This window comes from Hyla sarda (genome assembly GCF_029499605.1).
Source record: "Hyla sarda isolate aHylSar1 chromosome 1 unlocalized genomic scaffold, aHylSar1.hap1 SUPER_1_unloc_2, whole genome shotgun sequence".
NCBI classification, from domain to species: domain Eukaryota; kingdom Metazoa; phylum Chordata; class Amphibia; order Anura; family Hylidae; genus Hyla; species Hyla sarda.
The window spans coordinates 1,298,995-1,325,966 of record NW_026607581.1 but is presented as its reverse complement, the minus strand read 5'-3'; the positions used below and the strand labels follow the sequence as shown (position 1 = coordinate 1,325,966).

Sequence of the window (26,972 nt, the reverse complement as noted above, 5' to 3'; positions counted from 1 at the left end):
GAAGTGCGGCCTATAATCCATTCGGCCTAAAATAACGCCCTGAAAGCCAAATGGCGCTCCTCCCCTCCCCTCTCCTCCCCTCCCCTCTCCTCCCCTCCCCTCTCCTCTCCTCTCCTCCCCTCCCCTCCCCTCTCCTCCCCTCCCCTCTCCTCCCCTCCCCTCTCCTCTCCTCCCCTCTCCTCCTCTCTCCTCTCCTCCCCTCCCCTCTCCTCTCCTCCCCTCTCCTCCCCTCTCCTCCCCTCCCCTCCCCTCCCCTCCCCTCTCCTCCCCTCTCCTCCCCTCTCCTCCCCTCTCCTCCCCTCTCCTCCCCTCTCCTCCCCTCTCCTCCCCTCTCCTCTCCTCCCCTCTCCTCCCCTCTCCTCTCCTCTCCTCTCCTCCCCTCCCCTCTCCTCTCCTCCCCTCTCCTCCCCTCTCCTCCCCTCCCCTCTCCTCTCCTCCCCTCTCCTCCCCTCTCCTCCCCTCTCCTCCCCTCTCCTCTCCTCTCCTCTCCTCCCCTCTCCTCCCCTCTCCTCCCCTCCCCTCTCCTCTCCTCCCCTCTCCTCCCCTCTCCTCCCCTCTCCTCCCCTCTCCTCTCCTCTCCTCTCCTCCCCTCCCCTCTCCTCTCCTCCCCTCTCCTCCCCTCTCCTCCCCTCTCCTCTCCTCCCTTCTCCTCCCCTCTCCTCCCCTCTCCTCCCCTCTCCTCTCCTCTCCTTTTGGGTTCTACCACACGGCCAAGGAACCAAATATGTCCTAAGCAGGCGGGGGGGGATTACCGAACACGGGCCGAGCAGCTCCATAACATATCGGGGGCATTTCTATCAATATCAGAAGTGATGTACAGGAAATATGTCCCACAAATGATGGATTTGTAAATTTTTAACACTGACTTTGTAATGATTCCTGCCAAAAAAAACGATGGTGTTAAAATACTCACTGTACCCCCTAGTAAATACCTTGAGGGGTCTAGTTTTTAAAACTAGGAGGGGGGGGGGGTGTCCTATGTTCTACCACCTCCAAGTTTCTGCCAACCCTGCGCAGCACATAAAAAAAGATGGACTTTTCATATTTCAGAACTTTATAACATTTCAAGTCAAATTGTTCGGCTTCTAATTCATTTAACATGTTAATAAAAAAAAGAGGAAGAAGAAGAAGAAGAAGAAGAAATGCTTTCAAATTAAAGTAGAAATCTGAAAGTAGAAGTTTGGTCAGAAAGTATAAATATATGCAGCCTATTAGTGTTATTAATTTTTTATTTTAAAAATTTCATAATTTTTTGCATTGTAAAAAAACCTACAAATGATATTTTCTTACTTTTACTATGTACATGAAGGACGACGTGTGACAAAAAAGTCAGAATTATCGTGATTGGCAAAACGTTACCAGAATTATTCTCTAATAATGTCAGACCCCCCCCGATAGAAAATACAGGCCGGGTCTTTAAGGGGCGTACAGACCTAATTGTCTTGGTCCTTAAGGGGTTAATCTGCTTTAGTTCTGTGAGGCTCTGCCCTTGTGTATTCTCTGATCTCCTGTTGTTCCTTATTGTGATGACTCTGGTCTGTCCGACATCCACTCTGGTTCCTGATCCTGGTCCTGACTTCTGACTACACTTCTTTCCTTTCTCCTGACTTCTGACTACACTTCTTTCCTTTCTCCTGACTTCTGACTACACTTCTTTCCTTTCTCCTGACTTCTGACTACACTTCTTTCCTGACTTCTGACTACACTTCTTTCCTTTCTCCTGACTTCTGACTACACTTCTTTCCTTTCTCCTGACTTGGGCTTTTCCTTATCACCTACTTTGGCTCCTGATCCCTTTCTGTGTATCTGACCAGGTCCCTGGATTCTCCTATTGTTTGTTATTTTTGTATTTTCCATTATTATAATAAAGGTGATTTGTTCTGCACTATCATCTCCATCTGGTTTTGTGGTTCCTGACATTACACAAGGGCCATGAATCCGGATGATGCAGACAATCCACCAGCACCAAACATTTTCACTATAATGGATCTGCAGGATCAGAGGATTGAGCAATTGGCACTTGTAATGCAGACGCTTTAGAATCGTACGTCTCCCCTAGAGCCTCCTGTGCCTCAACCGGCAGCCACCTACCCTCCTTCTCCGACAACTATTTCTGCTGCCATAGAAGCCATTGCCTCCTGTGGGTTTACTGGATCTGCCCCGCTTCCCCAGCATTATGGGGGCGATCCTAATGAATGTAGAGGCTCCCTGAACCAAGTGGGCATTTATCTGGAAATGGTCCCGCAGTCCTGTCCTAATGATAGAAGTAAGGTAGGATTCCTGATCTCCCTCCTTACTGATAACGCTCTATCCCGGGGGAATCCTCTTTGGAGACTGATAAACGTATTATCTACGACTACAGAGACATTTCATCTCCCTGTCCGTTCTCCCTCTGCGGCAGAGCAGCTCATGTCCATGTAACAGGGGACGAGAACTGTGGCCAAGAATTCAATAGAGTTCTGTATTGTAGCAGCAGAAGTGTGCTGGGATAAGGAAGCGCTGGTGGACACGTTCTCTCCTGGACTCTCCGATATTATACAAGATGAGATTGTGGCCTCCTGGTTCCAAATCATCTGAAAGGATCAAACCAATGCAGCTCAGGACACCCCCCCCCCTTTCCGTGGAAGAGGATTATAGTAGGAGGGAGGGAATGTGTCTTTATTGGGCCCTTTGCTCGGATCTTGCCAAACCTGGTGAAGAAACACTTGGGGTCCTGCTAGGGACAGATATTGGGTGGGCTTTCTTCATCCCCAGAGTTCCACAAAGACAAAGCTATGATTAGGATTATCCTATCATGGTATATTTCCTCTGTGGTCACGCAGGTCCTCGTGGTCTCCAGTGCTGATGGGTATTTTGATGATGTGTTTGTAGCCAAAAACTTTATTCCACTACAGCTTTGGGTCCTCGCCTCTGGGCATGGAAGTGATTTATGGAAGACCCTTACAGCCCCCTCACCTTATCCATGAGACAGTAGAGCTGGGCGGTATGATCAAATATGTGTCTCACGGTATTTTTGTAACTTATAGCGGTACCACGGGATATAACGGTATTCCCCCCCCCCCAAATCATGTGATTCGCGAGCGCTGTTCTGCTTCTCCCCCCCCCCCCCCCAATGCCTATGCCCGGGCTGCAAAAGATAAACATAATAAACTTTAACGCACCTTCCGGGGGACGGGAACGTCGGAGAGCCGTCAGCCTATCACCGGCCGCAGCAATGTTCTGCCTCGTCCGGTGATAGGCTGAGCGCACTGTCATGTAAGAAGCTGGCCGGAACATCGCTGCGGCCGGTGATAGGCTGACGGCTCTCTGACGTTCCCGTCCCCAGGAAGCAGGTCCGGACCGAAGGGGGAACGTAGGAAGGTGCGTTAAAGTTTATTTTATTCATCTTTTGCAGCCCGGGCACAGGGATACAGCGTACAGTACAGAGTTCCAGCACCGGTGGCCCACAACAAACAGGAGGACGAGGAGGGCAGCGTTTGCGGGTGATATGTGATTAGTACCCTGATGGGGACAGCGCAGTGCTGGGCTGATAATTAATTGGGGGGGGAGGGAGAGGCAGAACAGCGCTCGCGGGTCACATATGATTAGTTCCCTGATGTGGGGACAGCGCAGCGCTGGGTTGATAATTCATTCCCAAGGGGGAGGGGCCCAACCGTTATTGCGGTATGGGAAAAATTCATTTCGGTAGTCGATATGAACCCGGTATACCCCCCCAGCACTATGAGGCAGTTCCCTTGTCTGTGGTCTTGGGGGAAACTTTCCTCAGTGGCCATCATTTGTCCCTCAAGGAGTGGCCGCACTTGTCTGTGGGTACTACCGGACCTATTCTAATTCTTATGGAGCACAAACACTTCATTTACCTCCCTGCGGCCAAATGTTTATCTCTAGGACAGGCTAGGTGGGCTCTCTTCTTCTTCTCCCCATTTTATTATGTGTCTCCTTTCTTCTTGGCACTAAGAACACTAAGGCCGGGTTCAAATGGCTGAAAATGTGCGGAATGAACACCCAGAAAACACGGGCGACATTCCGCAGATTTAAATGATCCGATGGTCGTCTCATTTCCGGACAGAATCTGCAGAAAGAATAGACAAGTCTAATCTGGAAATTCCATCCATAGAGATCAGACAATTACATAAAGGAACAAGACAGGGACGTCCTCTCTCCCCTTCGCTCTTATTATTTGTGGAACCTCCAGTATTTTTGGTGAAAGATATCGTTCCCTATGAGGGATTTGGACTGAAAGATTCTTCTCAAATGTTCTTTCTTATGCAGATGACATTTAACTTTTTGTATAAAATCTGCCCCATGATCTGATATCAATCATGGCAGCAATTGAAGGGTTTGGCGGTTTTGGGAATGGAAATCAACTGGAATAAATGACATTTCCTCCCTCTTGATAATGAGATAAGGGAAAGCTTTGTCCCTCTTAACCCCTTAAGGACACAACCCTTTTTCACCTTAAGGACTGAGCCCTTTTTCGCAATTCTGACCACCGTCACTTTATGAATTAATAACGCGAAAACGCTTTTACCGAATATTCTGATTCCGAGATTGTTTTTTCGTGACATATTCTACTTTATTTTGATGGTAAATTTTCGGCGTTACTTGCATCCTTTTTTGGTGAAAAATCCCAAAATTTCTTGCATTTTTCTAACTTTGAAGCTCTCTACTTGTAAGGAAAATTGATATTCACAATACATTTTATTTTTCTTCACAAATACAATATGTCCACTTTATGTCGGCATCATAAAATGGACATATTTTAGCTTTTTGAAAAAATTAGAGGGCTTCAAAGTAGAGCAGCAATTTTCAAAAATGTCATGAAAATTGCTAAATCTGAAGGGACAGATGTTACAGAACTACAACTCCCAGCATGCTTGGGCATTCGAGGCATGCTGAGAGTTGTAGTTTGGCAACATCTGGAGGGCTACCGTTTGGGCACCACTGTAACAGTGGTCTCCAAACTGTGACCCTCCAGATGTTGCAAAACTACAACACCCAGCATGCCCAGACAGGCTTTGGCTGTCTGGGCATGCTGGGAGTTGCAGTTTGGCCTTCCTAGTGGTTTCCTAGTGGTTTCACTTTCAATTCCCCCCCCCCCCACCGTCGATTCCCTACCTGAGCAAGGATCCAGCAGGCTCCAGCGAAGATCCCAGGTACCCAGGCATCTTCTCCTGCAGGTATGGCCTCCATCTTCTTCCCAGAGCCCCTCGACATCCAGGGGCGGGCAGAACGGGGGGTTGCCATGGCAACCCCCTGTCCTGCGCTGCCATTGGTCAGAACTCCGGCAGGGGATAGGAGGAGATCGCAGCTTTGCGACCTCACTCCTATCCCTTAGGCTGATCGGGGCTGTTGCTGACAACTCCGATCAGCCCTATTTTCCGGGTGATCGGGTCACCAGAGACCCGATCAGCCCGGAATTGGAGAAAATCGCATGTCTGAATTGACATGCGATTTTCTCCGATCGCCGACATGGGGGGGTCTCAGGATCCCCCTGAGCGATGTGCCGGGGTCCCTGCTGAATGATTTCAGCAGGCATCCAGCTCCGGTCCCCAACCGACTAGCGGTGGGGACCGGATTTCCCACAGGCATATGGATACGCCCTGTGTCCTTAAGGACTCGGAAACCCCTTTAATTTTAAATCAACTATTAAAAAGATGGAGAAAAAAATTGAGGTTTGGTTAAAACTTTCACTTTCTATGGCTGATAGAATAGCATTATCCAAGATGATTCTTCTTGCTACTATTTTATATTTTATTAACGCATCTCCAATTCTTATTCAGGAAATCTGGTTTAAAAAAAATTGACAGGCTTCTTAATTCCCTTATATGGGAAAGAGAGTCCGTATTAAACTTAACCCCTTCCCGCTATAGGGCGTATGCATACATCCCAGCACCCGACACGTTTGCGCACTGGGACATATGCATACGTCCTAGCAATCTCCTGCACTGCAGCGGGCAGTGCAGGAGATCGGCAGCGGGACCTGTTTGTCGATCACAGCCGAAGTCCCGCCACAGCTGCTGGAGCTGTGACCGTGCCGGTCCCGGCAGCATTAACCCTATAGATGCCGTGATCAATCCTGATCATGGCATCCATGTCTGCCTGCTAGAAGCCTGTGAGATCCAGCCAGAGGATGTACTGTGTGCAGCTCATCAGGTCATACTGTGTTGCAGTACAAATGTATTGCAGCATAGCATAACCTGTAAAAAGTGTAAAACATTTTATAAAAAGTTCTTGAATAAAAGTATGAAGTGTAAAAAATAAAATAAAAAAATGCCCCTTTCCCAATAAAAGCCCTGTATTATCACCAAAAAAGATCAAAAACACAAATCATATACATAATAGGTATTGCCACGTCCGTAATGACGTGTACTATAAAACTATAATGTAAATAATCCCGCACAGTGAACGCCGTAAAGAAACAACAAAAAAGCACTAAATTCGACAATTTTGGTACAAATAGCGGAATAAAAAAGATCAAAAGGTAGCACGTATCGCAAAAATGATAACAATAAAAAATACAACTCATCCCGCAAAAATAAGCCCTTACTCAATGGCGTCGGACAAAAAATAAAAAAGTTACAGTTGTTGGGAAATGAACAGCAGAAAAAGAATTTTGCTCAGAAAAGGAAAAAGAACATAGAAAGCGATACAAAATGGTTATCGCCATAATCGTACTGACCCACAGAATAAATATAGCATCACTTTTACCGCACAGTGTACACCATAAAATAAATAAACGGCAGAAATTTTCCAGTTTTTCACAATATTTTGAGTTTTTCACAAAAAAATGCTGCATGTGTCAACAAAAATCCACCATTTATATAAAGTACAATATGTCACGAAAAAACTTTCTCAGAATCGCTCCGCTCAGAAAAAGCGTTCTAAAGTTATTACCATTTAAAGAGACACATGTCAAATAAAAATAAAAAAAAGAGTCGGTCATTAAGGTAAAAAAATGGGTCCGTCCTTAACCTGTTCAGGACCAATGACGTAACCTTACGTCATGAGTCAACTCCCGATCTATAACGCGGGGCCATGGCGTGGCCCCGCGTCATAGCGGGTCGGGCCCGGCCTCTAACAGAGGCCGGGACCCGTGGCTAATAGCGCGTGGCATTAATCGCAGTGCACAGTTGATCGGGATAGCCACGGCGAAATCGCGGCATCCCGAACAGCTTACACGACAGCGGGAGGATCCCTACCTGCCTCCTCGCTGTCCGATTGCCGAATGACAGCTCAGTGCCTGAGATCCAGGCATGAGCAGTCAAGCGGCAGAATCATCGATCAGTGGTTTCTTATGAGAAACCACTGATCAATGTAAAAGATCAGTGTGTGCAGTGTTATAGGTCCCTATGGGATAACAATGATCAGTATAAGAGATCAGTGTGTGCAGTGTTATAGTCTCCTATGGGAGAACAATGATCAGTGTAAGAGATCAGTGTGTGCAGTGTTATAGTCTCCTATGGGATAACAATGATCAGTATAAGAGATCAGTGTGTGCAGTGTTATAGTCTCCTATGGGATAACAATGATCAGTATAAGAGATCAGTGTGTGCAGTGCTATAGTCTCCTATGGGATAACAATGATCAGTGTAAGAGATCAGTGTGTGCAGTGTTATAGTCTCCTATGGGAGAACAATGATCAGTATAAGAGATCAGTGTGTGCAGTATTATAGGTCCCTATGGGATAACAATGATCAGTATAAGAGATCAGTGTGTGCAGTGTTATAGTCTCCTATGGGATAACAATGATCAGTGTGTGCAGTGTTATAGGTCCCTATGGCAGCTATAACACTGCAAAAAAAAAGTTAATAAAGATCATGTAACCCCTCCCCTATTAAAAGTTTGAATCACCCCCTTTTCCCATAAAAAAAAACACTGTGTAAATAAAAATAAACATATATGGTATCGCCGCGTGCGGAAATGTCCGACTTATAAAAATATATCTTTAATTAAACCGCACGGTCAATGGCGTATGCGCAAAAAAATTCCAAAGTCCAAAATAGTACATTTTTGGTCACTTTTTATATCATGAAAATGAATAAAAAGCGATCAATAAGTCCGATCAATACAAAAATGGTACCGATAAAAACTTCAGATCACGGCGCAAAAAATTAGCCCTCATACCGCACCATACGCGGAAAAATAAGTTATAGGGGTCAGAAGATGAGAATTTTAAACGTATTAATTTTCCTGCATGTAGTTATGATTTTTTTCCATAAGTCCGACAAAATCCAACCTATATAAGTAGGGGATCATTTTAACCGTATGGACCTACAGAATAAAGATAAGGTGTCGTTTTTACCGAAAAATGTACTACGTAGAAACGGAAGCCCCCAAAAGTTACAAATTGTGTTTTTTTTTCAATTTTGTCTCACAATGATTTTTTCCGTTTCGCCATAGGTTTTTAGGTAAAATGACTGACGTCATTACAAAGTAGAATTGGTGGCGCAAAAAATAAGCCATCATATGGATTTTTAGGTGCTAAATTTAAAGAGCTATGATTTTTTAACCCCTTCAGGACCAAGCCCATTTTGGCCTTAACCCCTTCCCGCTATTGGACGTATGCATACGTCCAGGCGAATTACACGTTCGCGCAAATGGACGTATGCATACGTCCAAGCGATCTCCTGCTCTGCCGCGGGCAGCGCAGGAGATCGCGGGTGGGACTTAGCTGTCAATCACAGCCGGAGTCCCACCGCAGCTGCCGGGGCCGCGATCGCGCCGGTCCCGGCAGCACTAACCCCATAGATGCCGTGATCAGTTCTGATCACGGCATCTACGGTGTTTGCAGGGGGAGCGCTCATCCCCTGCCCATCAACGGCGGCGCCGCGATAAAATAAGGGGGATCGGGGGTGTCCAAGACACCCTCGATCCCCCTTGAAGAGATAGGAGTGAGGTGGCAGGGTTGCCACCCCTCCTATCCCTGCTATTGATCGGCGGAGCGGCCGACCAATAGCAGACTGGGGGCGGGGGGGGTTAAAGTTCGGTTCCCCCCGCTATGCCCACCCATCGGTGTCCGGGCACAGCGGGGGGAACCGTGTAGTAGCGGCGGTGGCGGCAGCGGCGGTCACTTACCCGGCGGCGGCGGCTGTGATCACGGCGGCGGTGGAGGTGAGTATGACGCCGCGTGTCCAGGAGTCTGTTGCCTAGCAACATCTGCAGGGCGACAGTTTAGAGAGTGGTCTCTAAACTGTCGCCCTCCAGATGTTGCAAAACTACAACTCCCACCATGCCTTGACAGCTGTTTGTTGTGTTGGCATGCTGGGAGTTGTAGTTTTGCAAGATTTAGAGGGGTTCAGGCTGGAGATCACTGACAGTGGTCTCTAAACTGTAGCCCTCCAGATATTACAAAACTACAACTCCCAGCATGCCCAGACAGCAGTTTGCTGTCTTAGCATGCTGAGATTTGTAGTTTTGCAACATCTGGAGGGCCACAGTTTAGAGACCACTGTCAGTGATCTCCAGCCTGAACCCCTCTAAATCTTGCAAAACTACAACTCCCAGCATTCAGGAACAGCAAATGGCTGTCTCGGCATGCTGGGAGTTGTACTTGCGTGCCTCCAGCTGTTGCATGACTACATCTCCCAGCATTCCCTTTGGCAATCAGTACATGCTGAGAGTTGTAGTTCTGCAACAGCTGGAGGCACACTGGTTGGGAAATACCGAGTTAGGTAATAGGTTCTATTACCTAACTCAGTATTTTCCAACCAGTGTGCCTCCAGCTGTTGCAAAACTACAACTCCCAGCATGCACGTTCTGTCAGTGCATGCTGGGAGTTGTAGTTTTGCCCCCTCCCATGTGAATGTACAGGTTACATTCACACTGGCGGCGGATTACAGTGAGTTCCCTGCTTCAAGTTTGAGCTGCAGCAGCCGCAGCTCAAACTCCTAGCGGGAGACTCCGTGTAATCCGCCGTCAGTGTGAATTTAACCTAAAAACACTACACTACGCTAACACAAAATAAAGAGTAAAACACTACATATACACACGTACACTGCCCCCCCCCCCCCCCCCCCCAATAAAAATGAAAAACGTATCCTACAGCAGTGTTTCCAAAATGGAGCCTCCAGCTGTTGCAAAACAAAAACTCCCAGCATTTCCGGACAGCCATTTTCTGTCCAAGCATGCTGGGAGTTTAGCAACAGCTGGAGGCACCCTGTTTGAGAATCACTGGTGTAGAATACCCGTATGTCCACCCCTATGCAAATCCCTAATTTAGGCCTCAAATGCACATGGCGCTCTCTCACTTTGGAGCCCTGTCGTATTTCAAGGCAACAGTTTAGGGCCACATATGGGGTATCGCCGTACTCGGGAGAAATTGCCTTACAAATTTTGGGGGGCTTCTTCTCCTTTTACCCCTTATGAAAAGGTAAAGTTGGGGTCTACACCAGCATGTTAGTGTAAAAAAAACATTTTTGTACACTAACATACTGGTGTTGCCCCATACTTTAAAATTTCACAAGAGGTAAAAGAAAAAAAGCCTCCAAAATTTGTAACGCAATTTCTCCTGAGGACGGAGATACCCCATATGTGGGCGCAAAGTGTTCTGGGGACGCACAACAAGGCTCAGAAGGGAGGGTGCACCATGTAAATTTGAGGTCTAAATTGGTGATTTGCACAGGGGTGGCTGATTTTACAGCGGTTCTGACATAAGTGCAAAACAATAAATACCCACATGTGACCCCATTTTGGAAACTACACCCCTCACGGAATGTAATAAGGGGTACAGTGAGCATTTACACCCCACAGGTGTCTGACAGATCTTTGAAACAGGGGTCAGTGAAAATGAAAAATAAAATTTTTAATTTGCACAGCCCACTGTTCCAAAGATCCGTCAAATGCCAGTGGGGTGTAAATTCTCCCTGCACCCCTTATTACCTTCCGTGAGGGGTGTAGTTTTAAAAATGGGGTCACATGTGGGGGGGTCCACTGTTCTGGCACCACGGGGGGGCTTTGGAAATGCACATGGCCAAATTCTCTCTCCAAAAGCTCAATGATGCTCCTTCTCTTCTGAGCATTGTAGTTCGCCCCCAGTGCACTTCACGTCCACTTGTTGGGTATTTCCATACTCAGAAGAGATGGGGTTACAAATTTTGGGGGGTATTTTCTGCTATTATCCCTTGTAAAAATGTAAAATTTGGGGGAAAACAAGCATTTTAGTGTAAAAATTTTTTTTTTTTTTTACATATGCAAAAGTCGTGAAACACCTGTGGGGTATTAAGGTTCACTTTACCCCATGTTACGTTCCCCAAGGGGTCTAGTTTCCAAAATGGTATGCCATGTGTTTTTTTTTTTCTGTCCTGGCACCATAGGGGCTTCCTAAATGCGGCATGCCCCCAGAGCAAAATTTGCTTCCAAAAAGCCAAATGTGACTCCTTCTCTTCTGAGACCTGTAGTGCGCCAGCAGAGCACTTTTCATCCCCATATTGGGTGTTTTCTGAATCGGGAGAAATTGGGCTTCAAATTTTGGGGGGTATTTTCTGCTATTACCTTTTTTTAAAATGTAAGATTTTTGCTAAACCAAGCATTTTTGGTAAAAAAAAAATTTTTTTTTTTTACATATGCAAAAGTCGTGAAACACCTGTGGGGTATTAAGGTTCACTTTATCCCTTGTTACGTTCCTCAAGGGGTCTAGTTTCCAAAATGGTATGCCATGTCGTTTTTTTTTGCTGTCCTGGCACCATAGGGGCTTCTTAAATGCGACATGCCCCCCGAGCAAAATTTGCTCTCAAAAAGCCAAATATGACTCCTTCTCTTCTGAGCATTGTAGTTCGCCCGTAATGCACTTCAGGTCAACTTATGGGGTACCTCCATACTCAGAAGAGATGGGGTTACAAATTTTGGGGGGTATTTTCTGCTATTAACCCTTGCAAAAATGTGAAATTTGGGGGGAAACACACATTTTAGTGAAATTTTTTTTTTTTTACATATGCAAAAGTCATGAAACACCTGTGGGGTATTAAGGCTCACTTAATTCCTTGTTACGTTCCTCAAGGGGTCTAGTTTCCAAAATGTTATGCCATGTTTTTTTTTTTTTTGCTGTTTTGGCACCATAGGGGCTTCCTAAATGCAACATGCCCCCAAAAAACCATTTCAGAAAAACGTACTCTCCAAAGTCCCCTTGTCGCTCCTTCGCTTCTGAGCCCTCTACTGCGCCCGCCGAACAATTTACATAGACATATGAGGTATGTGCTTACTCGAGAGAAATTGGGCTACAAATTCAAGTATAAATTTTATCCTTTTACCCCTTGTAAAAATTCAAAAATTGGGTCTACAAGAACATGCAAGTGTAAAAAATGAAGATTTTGAATTTTCTCCTTCACTTTGCTGCTTTTCCTGTGAAACACCTAAAGGGTTAAAACACTTACTGAATGTCATTTTGAATACTTTGGGGGGTGCAGTTTTTGTAATGGGGTAATTTATGGGGTATTTCTAATATGAAGACCCTTCAAATCCACTTCAAACCTGAACTGGTCCATGAAAAATAGCGAGTTTGAAAATTTTGTGAAAAATTGTAAAATTGCTGCTGAACTTTGAAGCCCTCTGGTGTCTTCCAAAAGTAAAAACACGTCAATTTTATGATGAAAATATAAAGTAGACATATTGTATATGTGAATCCCAAAAAAAAAAAAAATTTGGATTATCCATTTTCCTTACAAACAGAGAGCTTCAAAGTTAGAAAAATGCAACATTTTCAATTTTTTCATCAAATTTTGGGATTTTTCACCAAGAAAGGATGCAAGTTACCACAAAAATTTACCACTATGTTAAAGTAGAATATGTCCCGAAAAAACAATCTCGGAATTAGATTGATAAGTAAAAGCATTCCAGAGTTATTAATGTTTAAAGTGACAGTGGTCAGATGTGCAAAAAAGGGCTGCGTCCTAGAGGTGAAAATGGGCTGTGTCCTTAAGGGGTTAAGGACCAGAGCGTTTTTTGCACATCTGACCACTGTCACTTTAAACATTAATAACTCTGGAATGCTTTTACTTATCAATCTGATTCCGAGATTGTTTTTTCGTGACATATTCTTCTTTAACATGGTGGTAAAATTTTGTGGTAACTTGCATCCTTTCTTGGTGAAAAATCCTAAAATTTTATGAAAAATTTGAACATTTTGCATTTTTCTAACTTTGAAGCTCTCTGCTTGTAAGGAAAATGTATATTACAAATAAAAATTTTTTGTTATTCACATATACAATATGTCTACTTTATGTTTGCATCATAAAAGTGATGAGTTTTTACTTTTGGAAGACACCAGAGGGCTTCAAAGTTCAGCAGAAATTTTCCAATTTTTCACAAAATTTTCAAACTCACTATTTTTCAGGGACCAGTTCAGGTTTGAAGTGGATTTGAAGGGTCTTCATATTAGAAATACCTCAAAAAAGACCCCATTATAAAAACTGCACCCCCTTTAGGTGTTTCACAGGAATAGAAGCAAAGTGAAGGAGAAAATTCACAATCTTCATTTTTTACACTCGCATGTTCTTGTAGACCCAATTTTTGAATTTTTACAAGGGGTAAAAGGAGAAAATGTATACTTATATTTGTAGCCCAATTTCTCTCGAGTAAGCACATACCTCATATGTCTATGTAAAGTGTTCGGCGGGCGCAGTAGAGGGCTCAGAAGGGAAAGAGCGATAAGGGGATTTTGGAGAGTACGTTTTTCTGAAATGGTTTTTGGGGGGCATGTTGCATTTAGGAAGCCCCTATGGTGCCAGAACAGCAAAAAACCCTCACATGGCATACCATTTTGGAAACTAGACCCCTTGAGGAACATAACAAGGAATAAAGTGAGCCTTAATACCCCACAGGTGTTTCACGACTTTTGCATATGTAAAAAAAAATATTTTTTTTCACTAAAATGTGTGTTTCCCCCCAAATTTCACATTTTTCCAAGGGTTAATAGCAGAAAATACCCCCCAAAATTTGTAACCCCATCTCTTCTGAGTATGGACGTACCCCATAAGTTGACCTGAAGTGCACTATGGGCGAACTACAATGCTCAGAAGAGAAGGAGTCATATTTGGCTTTTTGAGAGCAAATTTTGCTCGGGGAGCATGTCGCATTTAGGAAACCCCTATGGTGCCAGAACAGCAAAAAAAACACATGGCATACCATTTTGGAAACTAGACCCCTTGAGGAACGTAACAAGGGGTACAGTGAGCATTTGCCCCCCACTGGTGTCTGACAGATCTTTGGAACAGTGGGCTGTACAAGTTTTCATTTTCACGGACCACTGTTCCAAAGATCAGTCAGACACATGTGGGAGGTAAATTCTCACTGCACCCCTCATTACATTCCGTGAGGGGTGTCGTTTCCGAAATAGGGTCACATGTGGGGTTTTTTTTTTTTTGCGTTTGTCAAAACCGCTGTAACAATCAGCCACCCCTGTGCAAATCACCTCAAATGTACATGGTGCGCTCTCCCTTCTGGGCCTTGTTGTGCGCCCCCAGAGCACTTTGCGCCCACATATGGAGTATCTCCGTAGTCGGGAGAAATTGCGTTACAAATTTTGGGGGGCTTTTTTCCCTTTTACCTCTTGTGAAAATGTAAAGTATAGGGCAACATCAGCATGTTAGTGTAAAAAATTAAAATTTTTTACACTAACATTCTGGTGTAGACCCCAACATTTCCTTTTCATGAAGGGTTAAAGAAGAAAATACCCCCCAAACCTTGTAACGCAATTTCTCCCGAGTACGGCGATACCCCATATGTGACCCTAAACTGTTGCCTTGAAATACGACAGGGCTCCAAAGTGAGAGTGTCATGTGCATTTGAGGCCTAAATTAGGCATTTGCATAGGGGTGGACATAGGGGTATTCTACGCCAGTGATTCCCAAACAGGGTGCCTCCAGCTGTTGCAAAACTCCCAGCATGCGTGGACAGTCAACGGCTGTCCGGCAATACTGGGAGTTGTTGTTTTTCAACAGCTGGAGGCTCTGCTTTGGAAACAGTGGTGTACCGGACGTTCTTATTGGGGGAGGGGGGCTGTGTATGGGTATGTGTATATGGAGTGTTTTTAACTTTTTATTTTATTTTGTGTAGGTGTAGTGTAGTGTTTTTAGGGTACAGTCACATGGGCGGGGGATTACAGTGAGTTTCCCAGCGCAAAATTTTCTGCATCTCAAGATGCGAGAAACCCACTGTAAAAGCCTCGCCCATGTGAATGTACCCTGTACATTCACAGGGGGGGGGGGGGGGGTGCACCAGCTGTTGCAAAATCACAACTCCCAGCATGCATGGTCTGTTAGTGCATGCTGGGAGTTATAGTTTTGCAACAGCTGGAGGCACACAGGTTAGGAAACACTGAGTTAGAAACAATGTTTCCCAACCAGTGTGTCTCCAGTTGTTGCAAAACTACAACTCCCAGCATGCCCAGACAGCTGAAAGGCATGCTGGGAGTTGTAGTTCGGCAATATCTGAGGGGCCAGATATTGCTGAACTAAAACTCCCAGCATGCCTGGACAGTCAGTGCATGCTGGGAGTTGTAGTTTTGCAACAGCTGGAAGAGCACAGATTGGAGACCATTATACAATGGTCTCCAAACTGGGGCCCTCCAGATGTTGCAAAACTACAACTCCCAGCATGCCCAGACAGCCAAAGGCTGTCTAGGCATGCTGGGAGTTGTAGTTTTCAGACTTCTAGAAGCAGCAGTGAAGTTCTTCACTGCTGCTTCTGAGGACCATATACTCACCTGCCGGTCCCGTCGCTGCTCGTCCACGTGGCCGGTCCCGCCGCTGGTTCGGGTAAGGCTGCCGGTCCCCACGTGTTCCCCGACCTATGCCGCGAGGGGGATCTGAACTTTCACCCTAGATCACTGTGATTGGTCCACAGGGACCAATCACAGTGATCGCTGACCAGGACCATCAATAGATGGTCCTGGGGGTGAAGCAGAAGTTGTCCCCTGTTGGAAACAGCGGGACTTCTGCCAGTTAACCCGTGCGATGCTGCGCATCGCCGGGTTAACAATGTCATTTATAAACGCCGGGATGCGCGAACGCACTGCACAACCCGGCGTTTATATATGCCATTCTGCGGGAAGGGGTTAAAGGCAAGAAGGAAAAAACGAAAATGCAAAAATGGAAAAACCCATGGTCCTTAAGGGGTTAAAGGGGTACTTCACTGGAAAACTTTTTTTTTTTTTTAAATAAACTGGTGCCAGAATGTTAAACAGTTTTGTAAATTACTTCTATTAAAAAAATATTAATCCTTCCAGTACTTACCAGCTGCTGTTATGGTCCACAGGAAGTTCTTTTCTTTTTGAATTTCCTTTCTGCCTGACCACAGTGCTCTCTGCTGACACCTCTGTCCATTTTAGGAACTGTCCAGAGCAGAAGCAAATCCCTATAGAAAACCCCTTTGCTCTGGACAGTTCCTAAAATGGATAAAGGTGTCAGCAGAGAGCACTGTGGCCAGACAGAACTTCCTGTGGATCATGACAGGAGCTGATTATTACTGGAAGGATCAAGATTTTTAATAGAAGTAATATACGAATCTGTTTAACTTTCTGGACCAGTTGATTTAAAAGAAATGTTTTCCAGTGGAAAATACTTGATGATTCCAGGGAGGTTAGGAGGGCGCTCAATTCCAAATTTCAGAATGTATCTTTAGCGTCACATCTGAGATTTATAGTCAATGAGGTTGGACAGGGCTGGATTCAATACCTAAGGGATAAACACAATTTAGATGGGGAAAATCTATTAGAATTATTAGAGACTAATTTGACTGCACTAGAGGTAGGTCGTAAATATCCCACATTAATTAGTATTCATAAGTCTTGGGGTAAAATTAAGATTTTGTTAGAGGTAAAGAGAAATCTTCCTTCCACGACACTGATGAAAAATAATTTCTTGGTGGAATTTTTTAAAATTGGTGGATATTTGACATGGAAAAAATGGGGGTTGATACAAGTGGCACAATTTATTGAAGATGGATACAGCTCGTCCAATTTGATACATTTAAGAGAATGTAGGGGTTAAAGGAAAGCTTTCACTTTCAGTTTTATCAAAATCAACAGCATTTAGTGGCACTATTAATAAAGATAGGTTACTTGTAGAGTCACATTAGCTGTTGGAAACACTTATAGGGAATATAATTAGAAGTCAATCTTTTTTTAAATAAAATTAAATAAAATGATCAATGATACTGTCTCACGAAGAATTGAGTTTCTTAGCAAGAAGAATTGGGAAAGGGAAATGGGTGAAATATCTAAACTTAAATGGAGCTCTATAGTAAAAAGTCTGAAAATTGCAATGAGAATCATAAATTAATTAAATTCAAAACTATTCATAGGTTATGTTATACACTGGAGATGTGGTGTGAGAACCTCTGCTGAATGTCCTTGTTATATTATACACCGGAGAGTCTATATAATGTGGTGTGAGAGCCTCTGCTGAATGTCCTTGTTATATTATACACCAGAGAGTCTATATAATGTGGTGTGAGAGCCTCTGCTTAATGTCCTTGTTGTATTATACACCGGAGAGTCTATATAATGTGGTGTGAGAGCCTCTGCTGAATGTCCTTGTTATATTATACACCGGGGAGTCTATATAATGTGGTGTGAGAGCCTCTGCTGAATGTCCTTGTTATATTATACAATGAAGAGTCTATATAATGTGGTGTGAGAGCCTCTGCTGAATGTCCTCGTTATGTTATACACCGGAGAGTCTATATAATGTGGTGTGAGAGCCTCTGCTGAATGTCCTTGTTATATTATACACCGGAGATGTGGTGTGAGAGCCTCTGCTGAATGTCCTCGTTATATTATACTCCGGAGAGTCTATATAATGTGGTGTGAGAGCCTCTGCTGAATGACCTCATTATATTATACACCGGAGAGTCTATATAATGTGGTGTGAGAGCCTCTGCTGAATGTCCATGTTATATTATACACCGAAGAGTCTATATAATGTGGTGTGAGAGCCTCTGCTGAATGTCCTCATTATATATTATACACCTGAGAGTCTATATAATGTGGTGTGAGAGCCTCTGCTGAATGTCCTTGTTATATTATACACCAGAGAGTCTATATAATGTGGTGTGAGAGCCTCTGCTGAATGTCCTCATTATATTATACACCGGAGAGTCTATATAATGTGGTGAGAGCCTCTGCTGAATGTCCATGTTATATTCTACATCGGAGAGTCTATATAATGTGGTGTGAGAGCCTCTGCTGAATGTCCTCGTTATATATTATACACCGGAGAGTCTATTTAATGTGGTATGAGAGCCTCTGCTGAATGTCCTTGTTATATTATACACCAGAGAGTCTATATAATGTGGTGTGAGAGCCTCTGCTGAATGTCCATGTTATATTATACACCGGAGAGTCTATATAGTGTGGTGTGAGAGCCTCTGCTGAATGTCCTTGTTCTATCACACACCGGAGAGTCTATATAATGTGCTGTGAGAGCCTCTGCTGATTGTCCTTGTTATACACCGGAGAGTCTATATAATGTGGTGTGAGAGCCTCTGCTGAATGTCCTCGTTATATTATACACCGGAGAGTCTATATAATGTGGTGTGAGAGCCTCTGCTGAATGTCCTTGTTATATTATACACCAGAGAGTCTATATAATGTGGTGTGAGAGCCTCTGCTGAATGTCCATGTTATATTATACACCGGAGAGTCTATATAATGTGGTGTGAGAGCCTCTGCTGATTGTCCTTGTTATACACCGGAGAGTCTATATAATGTGGTGTAAGAGCCTCTGCTGAATGTCCTTGTTATACACCGGAGAGTCTATATAATGTGGTGTGAGAGCCTCTGCTGAATGTCCTCGTTATATTATACACCGGAGAGTCTATATAAAGTGGTGTGAGAGCCTCTGCTGAATGTCCTTGTTATATTATACACCAGGGAGTCTATATAATGTGGTGTGAGAGCCTCTGCTGAATGTCCTTGTTATATTATACACCGGAGAGTCTATATAATGTGGTGTGAGAGCCTCTGCTGAATCTCCTCATTATATTACACACCGGAGAGTCTATATAATGTGGTGTGAGAGCCTCTGCTGAATGTCCTTGTTATATTATACACCAGAGAGTCTATATAATGTGTGTGAGAGCCTCTGCTGAATGTCCTTGTTATATTATACACCGGAGAGTCTATATAATGTGGTGTGAGAGCCTCTGCTGAATGTCCTTGTTATATTATACACTGGAGAGTCTATATAATGTGGTGTGAGAGCCTCTGCTGAATGTCCTTGTTATATTATACACCGGGAAGTCTATATAATGTGGTGTGAGAGCCTCTGCTGAATGTCCTTGTTATATTATACACCGGAGAGTCTATATAATGTGGTGTGAGAGCCTCTACTGAATGTCCTTGTTATATTATACACCGGAGAGTCTATATAATGTGGTGTGAGAGCCTCTGCTGAATGTCCTTGTTATATTATACAATGAAGAGTCTATATACTGTGGTGTGAGAGCCTCTGCTGAATGTCCTTGTTATATTATACACCGGAGAGTCTATATAATATGGTGTGAGAGCCTCTACTGAATGTACTCATTATATTATACACCGGAGAGTCTATATAATGTGGTGTGAGAGCCTCTGCTGAATGTCCTTGTTATATTATACACCAGAGAGTCTATATACTGTGGTGTGAGAGCCTCTGCTGAATGTCCTTATAAAAATGACAATATATGTATTAGGCATATGTGTTTTATGTTTGTTGATTATTTACCCAGGGTCTATGGAAGTGTTGCATATGTTTTTTCATACACGAATGCTTTTTTTTTATATTTCCATATGTATGAAATGTAACAATTGGATGTATTTATGTTTATATTTATATGAATGCAATAAAAAAATTATGTTAATAATAATAAAAAAAAGATATTGTTGTGATAGTATTGACCTTATTTATATTTTAATGCACAGTGAATGAAGTGTTAATACAATGTACGATTGGTGCCGCAAAAAACAAGCTCTCAAACTGATCTGTAGATGGAAAAATTAAAGAATTATGGGAATGTGGAGAGGAGGAAAGAAGAAAACACAAAAGCTTAAATGTCCTGGGTTGTTAAAGGGTTAATACTGATGATAAAATCTGTGTTATTCTCTGCAGATTCTTGTACCAGGAGATCAGAGGAGAATCTTATATCTTCAGATTATAAAGCAGATGATGATATCACACAAGATACATATGAAGAACATTCCATTATCCCAGATACACCCTCAGCCCTTCACAGCCAAGATCTGTCATCTCATCCTTATATACAGGTCCTGTCTTCTCAGTCATCACAGGATGTTAAGAAAAAGAAAGGTCACAGAAGGGGTGTTGGACATGAAAGAGATCATACAGGAAAGAAACCATATTCATGCTCAGAATGTGGGAAATGTTTTACTACTAAATCAAGTCTTGTTAAACATCAGAAAACTCACACAGGGGAGAAACCATATTCATGTTCAGAATGTGAGAAATGTTTTACTGAGAAATCAAATCTTGTTAAACATAAACAAACTCACACAGGAAAGAAACCATTTTCATGTTCAGAATGTGGAAAATGTTTTACTTCTAAATCAAGTCTTTTTAAACATAAACAAACTCACACAGGGGACAAACCATATTCATGTTCAGAATGTGGGAAATGTTTTATTGACAAATCAAGTTTTGTTGTACATGAAAAAACTCACACAGAGGAGAAGCCATTTTGCTGTGCAGAGTGTGGGAAATGTTTTATTTTGAAATCACAACTTGTTCAACATCAAAGAACTCACACAGGGGAGAAGCCATTTTCATGTTCAGAATGTGGGAAATGTTTTACTCAGAAATCACATCTTGTTAAACATCAAATAACTCACACAGGAGAGAAGCCATTTTCATGCTCCGAATGTGAAAAATGTTTTACTGAGAAATCAAATCTTGTTAAACATAAACAAACTCACACAGGTGAGAAGCCATTTTCATGCTCAGAATGTGAGAAATGTTTTACTCAGAAATCACATCTTGTTAAACATCAAATAACACACACAGGAGAGAAGCCATTTTCATGTGCTGAATGTGGGAAATGTTTTACTGAGAGATCAAGTCTTGTTCAACATCAAAGAACTCACACAGGGGAGAAGCCATTTTCATGTGCAGAATGTGGGAGATGTTTTACTCAGAAATCACATCTTATTAAACATCAAAGAACTCACACAGGAGAGAAGCCATTTTCATGTTCAAAATGTAGGAAATGTTTTACTCAGAAATCAGGTCTTTTTCAACATCAAAGAACTCACACAGGGGAGAAGTCTATTCAGATCTATAAATGATGTAGATAACACATCTATATATTATCCATGTACATAGGATATCTGACATTTATACATATATCATATACTGCATCTACAAACCTGTTACCAATTGTTAATAAAAGTTTTCTATATTATATGATTTATTATTCTTATATTCATCTCCGCACACTGGACTTATAATAAATGTAATATTGTCCCTGACGTTGTATATAGGGAATGTAACGCGTCAGTGTTGTCCCCGCCCCCTTCTCATTATGATTATAGAGACTTTAATTCAAGGCATCAGACAAGATCCGCGCGTCTCCCTTGAAGATCGTCTCTTCTGAACATAAGACGCTGCAGATACTTTTATTTATCACAAACCCTAGACCAGCGTTTCCCGTCTTGACGTCTATTTTCGGTCTCAGATCATAAAATCCATTTTTCTATATGAGAAGTCGTCAATATCTCAGCGTCCCCCGGGTTCAGTAAACATCGGTGTAATTCTTTTCCTTTTCTTTGTCCTCCCCGGGGTATAAAATCCCTAGAGATCTGATCACATCTGGTACAAGATCTCTTTACTTCACACTTTGCGCCATTATTACACGGATTGAAGACCCAGTTACACGCTCGTAAATTCCCATATATGTCGTGGATTGGAAGGAAAAAGGTTCTTAAATCTTATATTTACCAATAATATTTTATATTTTTACAGTCCGTCCCTATCATAGTACGGAATTGTTATTTTTCTTCTATCCGATGGTTATTTAGTAATTTTGTTATGATTCAGAAGAGACCACGTGTCCCGTATAGACGCTCACCCTGAAGACATTAGACGGCGGTTTTGTGTTTCCGGATTTACACACTTATTATAAAGCTTTTCCTTCGTCTGCTTCCAAAGCCGGCAGGATATTGTCATGTATAAAAAGAGGCATGGACTCAAGGGACAGGGACATAATACTCCCCCTTTATAAAGCATTGGTACGGCCTCGCCTGGAATATGCTGTTCAGTTTTGGTCACCTGTCCATAAAAGGGACACTGCGGAGTTGGAAAGGGTGCAGAGACGCGCGACTAAACTAATATGGGGCATGGAACATCTTAGCTATGAGGAGCGATTAAAGGAGTTACAATTGTTTAGTCTTGAGAAGAGACGTTTAAGGGGGGATATGATAAACATATATAAGTATATAAATGGCCCATACAAAAAATATGGAGAAAAACTGTTCCAGGTTAAACCCCCCCAAAGGACGAGGGAGCACTCCCTCCGTCTGGAGAAGAAAAGGTTTAGTCTAAAGGGGCGGCACGCCTTCTTTACTGTGAGGACTGTGAACTTATGGAATGGTCTACCGCAGGAACGGGTCACAGCAGGAACAATTAACAGCTTTAAAACAGGATTAGATACATTCCTGGACAAAATAACATTAATGCTTATGCAGAATTATAAAACTACATCCCTTTCCCTTATCCCCTCACATCCTTCCCTTCAATCCCCTGGTTGGACTTGATGGACGTATGTCTTTTTTCAACCATACTAACTATGTAACTATGTCTGGATTATTAGAGCTCGTTCGCTCTTCTTTTTCTCATCCTCCCCTTTATATTCCTCCTCATGTGGATATGGAATTCTCCTCAGTCCCTCCTTCTATAGGGCCCATTTTGTGGCCCCCGCACTCCTCCTTGGCCTCTCTAGTTCTTTCCTCTTTTATATATAACTTTGTCGGTATTACGAGACTGCTCTACGACTGATTCTGATTTCCCTTCTCCCCTAACCCCACTTTCTTTACTCCCTATGGTTATTACTAAACACATTTTCCCTCTTCCCCTTTGTGGGAACGTTTACATTCTTTTACGTTACGAGATTTATATTCTTTTACTAAGACTTTGGCCATAGAGGAATCTCAGGCTTTCTGGGGTTTTATAAGTAAATTTATCTTTACTCTCCAATGTTTTAAGCGTTATACTAACATATGTCCCTGAAATTGGTTAGAGAGATTGTATTTATTTCCTAAATAATAATAATAATATCTAAGCTTTATTCTTATCTGATTTCTTCTGCTCCTAATAGTAACCAAAATGCATCTTATATGAGAAGAGGAGCTGAATATCCAACTCTCTGAAGAACAGTGCGGATTTATCTCTAGCGCTCACGTGGCTCCTCCCCCTGTATTCGTATACAGGAGAGTTCATATAAGTTATATTGTCGGGGGTATGGGACTCCTCCTCTCCTTTTGTCACATGGTATTCCAGAATCTTCTCAATGTTGGAGGTGTGGGAGTGAGTCATGGACTCTTTAACATATACAGGGGTCTTGCTTGAAAATGTAATCTTTCTGGTGGGAAGATATTTCGATTACCGTATATACTCGAGTATGAGCACATTTTTTCATGGGGAAAATTCCCCCCTCGGCTTAAACTTAAATGAAAAAATTAAATAAAATTAGTACTGACATCAGTCCAGGCATACAGATGGTGGTGGTCTGGGTCAGCCATCTTCACCGGGAGGCCCCCCTTCTCCGCTCCGGGCCGGCCCCGGACTCATCCATGGTAGGGACTGTCTGCACAGGGTAAAGTGGGCTCATCTGGTCCGTCCATCTGGCCCCTGACCAGTGATGCTGGGGTAGGGTCGCCACCACACAGGGATTCCCCTGACGTCACGGACCTGTCCCTTTCCAGGCTGCCAGGCAACAGGAAAAGACCTACCGCCGCCGAGAGCTACAACTGGGCAGGTGATTAGATGATAAGAGAGGGGGATGGATGATGACAAGAAGGGGGATAGGTGTTTGTTGCAGAGGGTGATGATAGGCTTATACTCAAATGAATAGGTTTTTCCCAGGTTTTTGTGGTAAAATGAGGGGCTTCGGCTTATACTCCAGTATATACGGTATTTTCTTGGTCACAACAAAAAGAGATACATTTTACCCTGGAAATGGTTCTTCTTGCGGTTACTTCTTCGGATTTCTGTCCTATCTCGACTTGCTGAATCACACACCTACTATTGGTGACTAGACGGCTTATTCCGATATACTAGAGATCTTCTACCTCCTCCAACCATTTTGCAGCATGGCAACATTTCTTAAGCAATTCCTTGGAGACTTGTTCTCCTTAAATTACTCTTAGAACCTTTTCATTAAGTAATTGATTATTACGTTTTATGCTAGACGTCAGGTTTATCTATTTCTCTTCTTATCTATTTCTATCTTAATTTTTTTTTCTAAAGAGTTTATTATTTAGAGTTTGTAATTTCTGTATTATTGCGGCAATACGAATATTATTGTGGTGTAACGATGATTTGTTACTATCATGTAATGCAAATTATTTATGGGTTAATCTTAAAAGAATTTGTCATATAAAAAATAATCTTAGTTTTACACCGGTGTGGTTTAACCCTAGGTCACGCGGTGTCCCCGTGTCATATCGGGTCGGTCCCGGCGGCTATCAACGGCCGGGACCCATGGCTAATACAGGACATCACAGATTGCGGTGATGCCCTGTATTAACCCTTCAGACGCGGCAATCAAAGCTGACCGCCGCGTCTGAAATGAAAGTGAAAGTAACCCGGCTGCTCAGTCGGGCTGTTCGGGACCGCCGCGGTGAAATCGCGGCATCCCGAACAGCTTACAGGACACCGGGAGGGCCCTTACCTGCCTCCTCGGTGTCCGATCGACGAATGACTGCTCCATGCCTGAGATCCAGGCAGGAGCAGTCAAGCACCGATAACACTGATCACAGGCGTGTTAATACACGCCTGTGATCAGGATGAAAGATCAGTGTGTGCAGTGTTATAGGTCCCTATGGGACCTATAACACTGCAAAAAAAAAAGTTAAAAAAAGTATTAATAAAGGTCATTTAACCCCTTCCCTAATAAAAGTTTGAATCACCCCCCTTTTCCCATAAAAAAAATAAAACAGTGTAAATAAAAATAAACATATGTGGTATCGCCGCGTGCGAAAATGTCCGAACTATAAAAATATATAGTTAATTAAACCGCACGGTCAATGGCGTACACGCAAAATAATTCCAAAGTCCAAGAAAGCGTATTTTTGGTCACTTTTTATACCATTAAAAAATTTATAAAAAGTGATCAAAAAGTCTGATCAAAACAAAAATGGTACCAATAAAAACTTCCGATCATGGCGCAAAAAATGAGTCCTCATACCGCCCTGTACATGGAAAAATAAAAAGTTATAGGGGTCAAAAGTTGACATTTTTAAACGTATAAATTTTCCTGCATGCAGTTATGATTTTTTTCCGAAGTACGACAATATCCATCCTATATAAGTAGGGGATCATTTTAACCGTATGGACCTACAGAATAATGATAAGGTGTCATTTTTACAGAAATATGCACTGCGTAGAAGCGGAAGACCCCAACATTTACAAAATTGCGTTTTTTCTTTGATTTTGTCGCACAATGATTTTTTTTCCCGTTTCGCTGTGAATTTTTGGGTAAAATGACTAATATCACTGGAAAGTAGAATTGGTGATGCAAAAAATAAGCCATAATATGGATTTTTAGGTGGAAAATTGAAAGGGTTATGATTTTTAAAAGGTAAGGAGGAAAAAACGAAAGTGCAAAAACTGAAAAACCCTGGCTATCAACTGGCTCCAGAAAGTTAAACAGATTTGTAAATTACTTCAATAAAAAAATCTTAATCCTTCCAATAATTATCAGCTGCTGAAGTCGAGTTCTTTTCTGTCTGACAACAGTGCTCTCTGCTGACATCTCTGCTTGTCTCGGGAACTGCACAGAGTAGAAGAGGTTTGCTATGGGGATTTGCTTCTACTCTGGGCAGTTCCCTAGACATGTGTCATCAGAGAGCACTTAGACAGAAAATAACAACTCAACTTCAGTAGCTCATAAGTACAGAAAGGATTAAGATTTTTTAATAGAAGTAATTTACAAATCTGTTTAACTTTCTGGAGCCAGTTGATATATAAAATATTTTTCCTGGATAACCCCTTTAACCTGTTCAGGACGTAGGGCGTATGCATACGCCCTGCATCCCGAGTCCTTAAGGACATATGGATACGCCAGTGAGAATTCCGGTCCTCTGCCGCTAGCCGGTTGGGGGCTGGACCGGAATGCCTGCTGAAATCATTCAGCAGGCATCCCGGCACATCACCGAGGGGGTAACCTCCCCATGTCGGTGATCGGAGAAAATCGCATGTCAATTCAGACATGCAATTTTCTCCTTTTCTGGGCTGATTGGGTCTCTGGTGACCCGATCGCCCGGAAAATAGGGATGATCGGAGCTGTCAGTGACAGCCCCGATCATCCTGAGCGATAGGAGCGAGGTTGCAGTGCTGCGATCTCCTCCTATCCCCTGCCATTAGTCAGAAATGAATTCTGAGATCAATGGCAGTGCACGATAGGGGGTTGCCATGGAAACCCCCCGCTCTGCCCACCCTTGGATGTTGGCCAGAACGGGGGGAGAAGATGGCGGCGGGTACCTGAAGAGAAGATGCCGTGGGGACCGCCGATCATTGGTGGAGACTGCGGAGATCAGCAGTGCCGGTAGGGAGGCGACGGTGGGGGGGGGGGGGAAAGAAAGGTGTAAGTAAAGCGATTTTTACTGCTGCCCTTCTAGTGGTTGCCGAACTGCAACTTCTAGCATGCCCAGACAGCCAACGGCTGTCTGGGCATGCTGGGAGTTGTAGTTTTGCAACGTCTGGAGGGTCACAGTTTGGAGACCACTATTGCAGTGGTGCCCAAACAGTGGCCATCCAGATGTTGCC

The 26,972-nt window shown here is 43.2% G+C and overlaps 1 protein-coding gene across 1 annotated transcript in view; it reads left to right on the top strand.

Annotated features, from left to right (window-relative positions):
* The window catches only part of LOC130298073 (zinc finger protein 271-like), an 82,704-nt gene that overhangs the window by 8,658 nt on the left and 47,074 nt on the right, over nucleotides 1–26,972 (top strand). Inside the window, exon 4 of the mRNA XM_056550968.1 lies at nucleotides 20,085–21,227. Within this exon, the coding sequence (XP_056406943.1) occupies nucleotides 20,085–21,227 (1,143 nt within the window). The remainder of the gene's footprint in view (nucleotides 1–20,084; nucleotides 21,228–26,972) is intronic.